The 6,854-nt window shown below is 58.9% G+C and overlaps 2 protein-coding genes across 2 annotated transcripts in view; one reads left to right on the plus strand and one right to left on the minus strand.

Moving 5' to 3' along the window:
- CDT1 (chromatin licensing and DNA replication factor 1) overlaps window positions 1–1,510 on the plus strand; it is a gene marked incomplete at its 5' end in the record, with an annotated part of 3,822 nt that extends 2,312 nt beyond the window's left edge. The window contains 3 exons of the mRNA XM_017741331.1: window positions 308–442; window positions 518–719; window positions 804–1,510. Of these exons, the coding sequence (XP_017596820.1) occupies window positions 308–442; window positions 518–719; window positions 804–967 (501 nt within the window). The remainder of the gene's footprint in view (window positions 1–307; window positions 443–517; window positions 720–803) is intronic.
- A 1,480-nt stretch (window positions 1,511–2,990) lies between these two features.
- Window positions 2,991–6,830, minus strand: APRT (adenine phosphoribosyltransferase). Its single transcript, XM_008639189.2, has 4 exons — window positions 6,400–6,830; window positions 5,236–5,369; window positions 4,352–4,430; window positions 2,991–4,081 (listed from the first exon to the last, which is right to left on the minus strand). Exons 1-4 carry the CDS (start codon window positions 6,683–6,685, stop codon window positions 3,939–3,941), a joined length of 642 nt encoding a protein of 213 aa, XP_008637411.1. The 5' UTR covers window positions 6,686–6,830; the 3' UTR covers window positions 2,991–3,938.
- Between the last annotated feature and the right edge of the window lie 24 nt (window positions 6,831–6,854).

The raw sequence follows: 6,854 nt of genomic DNA on the forward strand, positions 1-6,854 counted from the left end.
GCCCCTGGATCCCTGGCAGTGCCCAAGGCCAGGCTGGACAGGGCTTGGAGCAGTCTGGGATAGCGGAAGGTGTCCCTGCCCGTGGCAAGGGGCTGCAAATGAGAAGAGCTTTAAGGTCCCTTCCCACCCAGAGCACTGCAGGATTCCATGAAGCACCCCGAACTCCTTGGTGCAGGCAGGACGGATCAGGAGAACTGGGCTGGGATCACTGGGCTGCCGGATGATGGCGGGGGCGGCAGAGGGGAAACTTCTCCTTCCTCCAGCCCGAACTGTAACCCAGCTCCTCCTCCCTCTTCCACATGAGCAGATGGAAAAAGCTCTTGCCAACCTGGCCCTAAGAACGGCCGGAGCCGGTGCGGGGGAACCGGCGCTTTCCAAAGCCCCAGCCCCTGCCAGCACCTCCAGCGCGCTCCGAGGGGTATCCCAAGGGCTGCTCGACCGGGTGAGTCACCCTGTCCTGGCCGAGCCATGGGGCTGGGGGTGCTGCCTGTGCTCACCCATCCCTGCCGTCCCGCAGATCCGTGCGAAGGAGGCGCAGCGGCTGCAGGCGCTGCTGACGCGGGACGCGCGGCAGGAGGAGCGGGCGGCGCTGCTGGCGCGGCTGCCGGCCATGGCGCGCGTCCTGCGCAGCGTCTTCGTGGCCGAGAAGAAGCCGGCGCTCAGCATGGAGCTGCTCTGTGCCCGCCTGGCCGACAGCTGCCCCGAGCTCGTGGCGCCCGGTAGGAATTCCCGGGGGGAATCTCTGCTGCGGGAGGAAGGGGCTGCGGGGAGGCGAGCTCTGACCCTGGTGCTCCTCGCCGCAGGTGAGATGGAGAAACACGTGCGGCTCTTCGCCGAGCTGCTGCCCGACTGGGTGGGCGTGCACGCCCTCAGGACGGATACCTACGTCAAGCTGGACAAAGAGAAGGACCTGGGCCTCGTCACCGAGAGGCTCAACAAGGCGGCCAAGGAGGCCGGAGCCCTCTGAGCCCCTCAGGGGTTGAGTTTTTCTCTGTGCAATCTCCTCGAAATGTAGCAAATCCCGACAGCGCTCCGGGTCCTGGGGTGGGCTGGCAGGAGGCTCATCCTCAGGGGTGCCTGAGCAAGGGCAAAATGCCTTAATTTAATTTAACTAATCCCTGTGGTGGGATCCGTGAGGATTGTAGGTCCCCTAATCCTTGAGCAGTCCTGGGGTGATGATGAAAGCGACCCTACCCTGAGGAACCTCTTCCTCTCCTTTCCCGTTTCTCCTGAAGTTTCAATGCATGAGGGGTCTCCTGAAGGTTCAATTTTGGAGGTTTCTTCCATTAACTGGGTCCTGGTGGGGCGAAGGCAGAACGGGGCAGGCTGAGAGGGTGACAGGTGGGAAGGAGTGAGAGAAAAAGTCACAAATTGATGTTTTTGGAGCTTCAGGCCTCGTTCTGTTTTTAAGGGAGGGAAAACGCATCCTCCAGTCCTGGCTGGAAACAACTACAGGACTTGTCAAAACATATTTGTATTAAATGTTTTAAATATAGTTGACTTGTGTTAACCCAGTGCTCTTCCTCGCTGCCTTGTCTCGTGGCTCTCCATGGCAATTGGCACCGGGAAGGGCTGGGTCCTCATCCAGCTCCTGGAGAAAGACTCACTGGAAAAAGTGAGCGTGGGCTTGCAGGGAGCTGAATGCAGCTTTTGTAAATGTGGAGGGGGGAGCAGCCCCTGCAGGGACAGGGGCAGGCAGGGCTGACAGGGGTCCAGGGGGGGCTTTTTCCCAGGGGAAATCCCAGGCCACTTGGCTGAAGTGGCTTGGGAAGAGCGACAGAGAGGGTGAGGATGGCTGCAGAGGTGCTGGGCTGGCACCGCGCCCGGGTCGGGGCAGTGTGGGCGCAGGGGAGGGGTGGGAGCTGCCCAGGGCCACGTCACACACACCTCACGCCAGGCTGGCTGGAGCTGGGGACACCAGGGACTCGCAGGGAAAGGTGACTCCCTCATCCTTCCATCCCATGCTGGTCCTGGGCAGATTCTCCACCTGAAGTCTGGCAGCATCTGAGATCCCACAGCACTTCCCGAAGGAGCAGGAGGCCTTCCTCTTCCTCCTCCTCCTCCTCCTCCAGGCCCTTGCTCGCCACTGCTGGCCAGGAGCGTGCCCAGTTTCCAGGGAGGAGGAGAAGGGATTAAACCCGGCCCGGGGTCTGGAGGGATGTGCAGGGCTGGCTGTGAGGCTGGGGGCTCAGCCATGCTCAGGGCCCTCCCTGTGGTAGAAAGGAGCTGGATTTCAGCAGCTGGAGCCGAGGAGCAGGATTGGAAAGCAGCTGGAATCAGCAGCCTGGCAGCCACACTCACATCCCAGGAGAGCTCCCAGTGAGCTCCTGTTCTGCTCCTCGGGATAAAACCCTTCTCCCCCCTGGAAGCCGCCCCTGCCTGGCCTCCTCTCTCCAAGCAAATGACATCAGGGGCTGCTGGCAGCCCAGCCAGGGCCAGGGCACCGTCCCCACGTTCCCTGATGTCACCTGCTGGCACCGGCGGGGCTGACGCTGCTTCCCTGGCACGCAGCTGCTTTCCAAGGCTCTTTGGGGTGGAACTGATTTTCCCTTCTCCCCCGCAGCAGGGACCCTCTCCTGGTGCCAGGCCTGTGAGGTGCTGCCTGCCCTGGCTCCCCACGGGGCTGGCTGTGGGACAAGTGCCCTGGGACAGGTTGGGTCCCCAGGGAATGCTGCTCCTCAGCGTAAACTGAGAGGCATCGAGGTGGCTTTTCAGGAAATGGGGACAGAAACAGCTGGAATAGTCCTTACAAGTGGAAGGGCAGGGTGGGAGGTGGCACCAGCTGAGCTGGCCAAGCCCCTCCAGCCAGAGGTGGGTGCAAGGTATAAAGAAAAGGTACCTGAATGCTCCCTGGAAAACAATTCCAAGCATTTGGGGGGTTAGTGAGAGCTCACACCACAACCTTGCTCCACTGACCACCTGGGGCTGGAGGGAGACACTCCCAAGGGTCATTCACGGCTTCAGCCACTGCAAGAACAGCTCTGAGACAGTTTAGAAAACATAAAAATCAGTCAATATTTATTTTACCTGTGAGTCCAGTCCCTGCTGGGCCAGGGACACAGTCCCTGATGTTTTCAGGCTTGTGGAAGTTTCGGCACACAGGGATTTGGCTGTGACCACACTGAACCATGCTGGAGGAAGCATCTCCAAAGCCCCCATCATCCATCACACACCTGAGACCACTGAACACCTTTCCTGTGGCCTCTCCCGACCCCAAACTCCCCCCAAGAGCAGGCTCTGAGCTGGAAGCAGCCTGATGGCCAGAAACAGCAGAGGAAAAGCAGCAGCACAGGGAGGGGGATGTGGTGCAGGAGATGGGGAATTGGTGCTGAACAAAAGGTGCCTGGGGGGTCCAGGGAAGGAAAACAGCGACTGAGCTCATCCCCACCAGCACCATCCTGCTTTAGGGACACAGCAGGCCCTTTGTTCTCCTGGACAAGCACAGCCCTGATGTAGGAGCAGCTTCCTCTGGTGTGAGTGACAGCACAGAACACCCGGACCATCCCCTGAGGTCAAATACAGCAGGATTTGTCCCTTAAAGAAATAACTGCTCTTTGCCCATCTCCTGTGTTTCTTTGGGAATTTTTCAGCAGGTTCCTTGGAGGCTGACAGGCCCAGCTCAGGGAATGCTGGTGCCCTGTCAGAGCTCTCCTGCCTCAGCAGCAACGTTGTCACTTTGGTCTCCTAGAAACCACAGATTCAGTGAAGCTGCACCTTGGTCTCCATCCCCCCAGTCAGCCTGCTCCTTCTTTGCAAAAGGATGAACTCCAGAAGGGATCCTTACACTCAACTCAGTGTTTGGGAAATCTAGGATTGAGGAGCATCTGGCCATGCTCAAAACTATGTGTTTAACCCCCTTGCCCACCCCCTCGTGACACCCAGAGTCACTGAATGAAGCCCCAGATTTGTTCCCAGCGCTCCCTTGTTCTCGCTCCTCCTCAGTCATACTGCAGCAGGGAGTAGAAAGGGATGGAATTGAGCTTTTCTGACCCTTTCAGGGCTTTTAACTCTATGATCACCAGGCACTCCAGGATTTTGGCCTTCAGCCTCTTCAGCAGCTCACAGGCAGCACACATGGTACCTGTGGAGGGGAGCAGAAACACCCTCACTCCAGCAGCAGCTTCCAGCCCCACAGCCAGCCCTGCTGCTGCCAACAGCCTGTGGGTACCAGAGAGGTGTGGATACCCCTGGAAGTGTCCCAGGCCAGGTTAGACTGGCCTTGGAGCAACCTGGGCTAGTGGGAGGTGTCCCTGCCCATGGCAGGGGGTGGGACTGGATGGGATTTATCCAACCCAGCCACTCCATGATTCCATGAACACAGGTGTACGTGGGTGACACGTGCTTCCCTCACCTCCCGTTGCCAGCAGGTCATCCACAATGACCACCTTCTGTCCTGGTTCCACCGCGTCGCTCTGGATTTCCAGTTCAGCCTGCAGGGAGCAAGGAGCAGCTTTGTTTCAGCCTGGCCTCGGAGAGAAACCCCTCACGAGCCGCTGGTTCATGCTGGAACACAAACAAGTCCTCAGCGACATCAGCCTGAACACTCAGCACCTAAAATCCCAAAATTCCAGCTACAGCGGAGCGCCACGGAAATAGAGAGCAGGGAGGGGATTGCTGGGCCAACCCTCTGGCACGCCAAGATCCTGAACTTCCTTCACATGAGTTATGGTGGAATCTTATCCCAGAGCAGTTCTCCGGCGAGGAAAACCCCCTGTCATGCACTGGGGAGCTCTGCCTGGAGCCAGATCCAAGCTGGCACCTGTCTGGATGTGCTGGGGTGGGCCCAAGCAATCCTCACGGCTTAGGCCTGGCTTTGGGGGTTCTGCTGCCATTAGTGATTAGTGGGAGTAGCACAGCTTTAGGCTCAGTCCTCGAGCAGCCGCGGGGTTACGGGGCAGGAGGGTGGGAAGCCATGCGGGACGGCTCTGACTTACAGCACTTACTGCCAGAGTGGGAAACACTCTCCGTGGTCATGCCCCTGAATTCAAGCCAAAGAAAGCCATTTAGCACCAAGTCTGAGCACCAAGCCCCTCACAAGAATCACGGCACAGCACCAAACATCACCCCCGGGCACAAAGGGAGCGACCGTGGCTCGGGGCCAGCTCAGCCATTCCCAAGGGTTGTGCATTGCTGGATTATCCACGGCAACAGAAACCCAGTCTGGGACCTCCCTCCCCACTGGTTTTAGCCCTCCTTGGCCCCCCAGCCCGAGCCCCTGCTCCTCCCAGGCGTTACCTTGCCATATTCCAGGCTGTAGGAGACGGACTCGGTGGGACCAGGGAGTTTCCCCTTTTTCCGTATGGGCACGAAGCCGATCCCCAACCTCTGTGCCAGAGGGGGCCCAATGAGGAACCCACGGGAGTCCAGGCCTGGGTAGCACAGGAATCAGGGAATCATTCACACTGGAAAAGGCCTCCAGGACCATCGAGTCCCACCATTCCCCAGCACAGCCAAGGCCACCACTGAGCCATGTCCCCAAGTGCCACATCCACACAATTTTGGAATGGTGACTCCACTGCTGCCCTGGGCAGCCTGTTACAATACCTGATCACCCTCTCAGTGATTTAACTTTCCCTCATATCAAACATAAATCCTCCCTGGTGCAACTTGAAGCCTTCTCCTCTTGTCCCATCGCTCAGATTGGAGCCATTTCACTGGGGGAGGGTCGTGGCACGACCCCTCCATTTTATCCTCCCATTCAGGGGGGGCTCTAACAGCAGTTTGCTCTTGAAGTCATTGGCACGACCCCTCCGTTTTATCCTCCCATTCAGGGGGGCTCTAACAGCAGTTTGCTCTTGAAGTCACTTCTGAGGGTTGACAACACAGCCCACACTCCTGGTGTCACCCAGATGTGCTGCTGACAGGCCCCAAAAGCCCATTTCCCTCCCCTCTGGCCCTTTTCCTTAGAGATAAACCCAGCAGACCCCCGGTATCAGCTCGGCCACACAAGCAGGGACTTTGTCCCTCTGGGCAAACTTCACTTATCACAAGACACCTGGCCCAGGTTTGGTCCGTGCTCCCCGAACCCTGGGCTGTGGCCCGGCCCCAGCACTGCCTTCCTCAGCCCTGGGCCAGGTGAACACCTCAGAGGTTGCCTGTGCTGGCCTGGAGAGGCTCCCTGAGGAAAACAAGCAGGCTCTGCGTGCTCCCTCTTTTTTAACAATGAATTGTGCAACTGGCACTGAAGTATCAGAGGGCACACAACCCAAAGCAGTGCTTCAGGAACTTACAGCAGGAGGTTAAGGGTGTAAACTGCCCCCGTGTTACCACACGACACAGGCCAATGTTCAGGTGATTTTCGTGTCCAAGGGCTACAACATTCCAGAAGGGCCACCCCACACTTCCCACCCGGAACACACCGCTCTGCCCCGGCCCCAGGGATGTTCAACCAACACTCACCTGCAATGAAGTCGATTTTGGGGAAAGACGCCCTCAAATGATCCTCCAGAAGATCAATCAAAGTCCTGAACGCCACAGGATCCTTCAGCAAGGGGCTGATATCGCTGCAGTGAGAGAGGGCGGGGAGTGAGGGACCTGCGGGGGCTGCTCTGGACACGCTGAGCTGCTGAGCCCGGGGAAGGCTCCTGGTGCTGCCAGGGCAGGGACGGGCAGTGGGAACAGGAGCTGCCCGGCCTGGCTCCAGCCCTGCTCCCATCCCCATCGCCAGCCCTGGTCCTGGCGCCATCCCCGGCCCTATCCTGGCTCCATCCCCAGTTCTGGCTCCAGTCTCGGTCCTGCTTCCCTTCCCGATCCACCCCTGGCCCTGGTCCTGCTCCTATTCCCGGTCCATCCTTATCCCTGTCCCGGTTCCGTCCTCATCCCCGCCCCCATCTTCATCCTGTTCCCCTCCCTGT

This window comes from Corvus brachyrhynchos, unplaced genomic scaffold (genome assembly GCF_000691975.1).
Source record: "Corvus brachyrhynchos isolate BGI_N302 unplaced genomic scaffold, ASM69197v1 scaffold365, whole genome shotgun sequence".
NCBI lineage: Eukaryota > Metazoa > Chordata > Aves > Passeriformes > Corvidae > Corvus > Corvus brachyrhynchos.

Coding starts and splice junctions, on each gene's coding strand:
- APRT (XM_008639189.2), bottom strand. CDS start 6,685: ATGGCGCCAGGACCAGGGCTGGCGATGGGGATGGGAGCAGGGCTGGAG. Junction 5,370..6,399: donor CAAAATCGACTTCATTGCAG/GTGAGTGTTGGT, acceptor TGTGCTACCCAG/GCCTGGACTCCCGTGGGTTC. Junction 4,431..5,235: donor ACAGCCTGGAATATGGCAAG/GTAACGCCTGGG, acceptor TGCTCCCTGCAG/GCTGAACTGGAAATCCAGAG.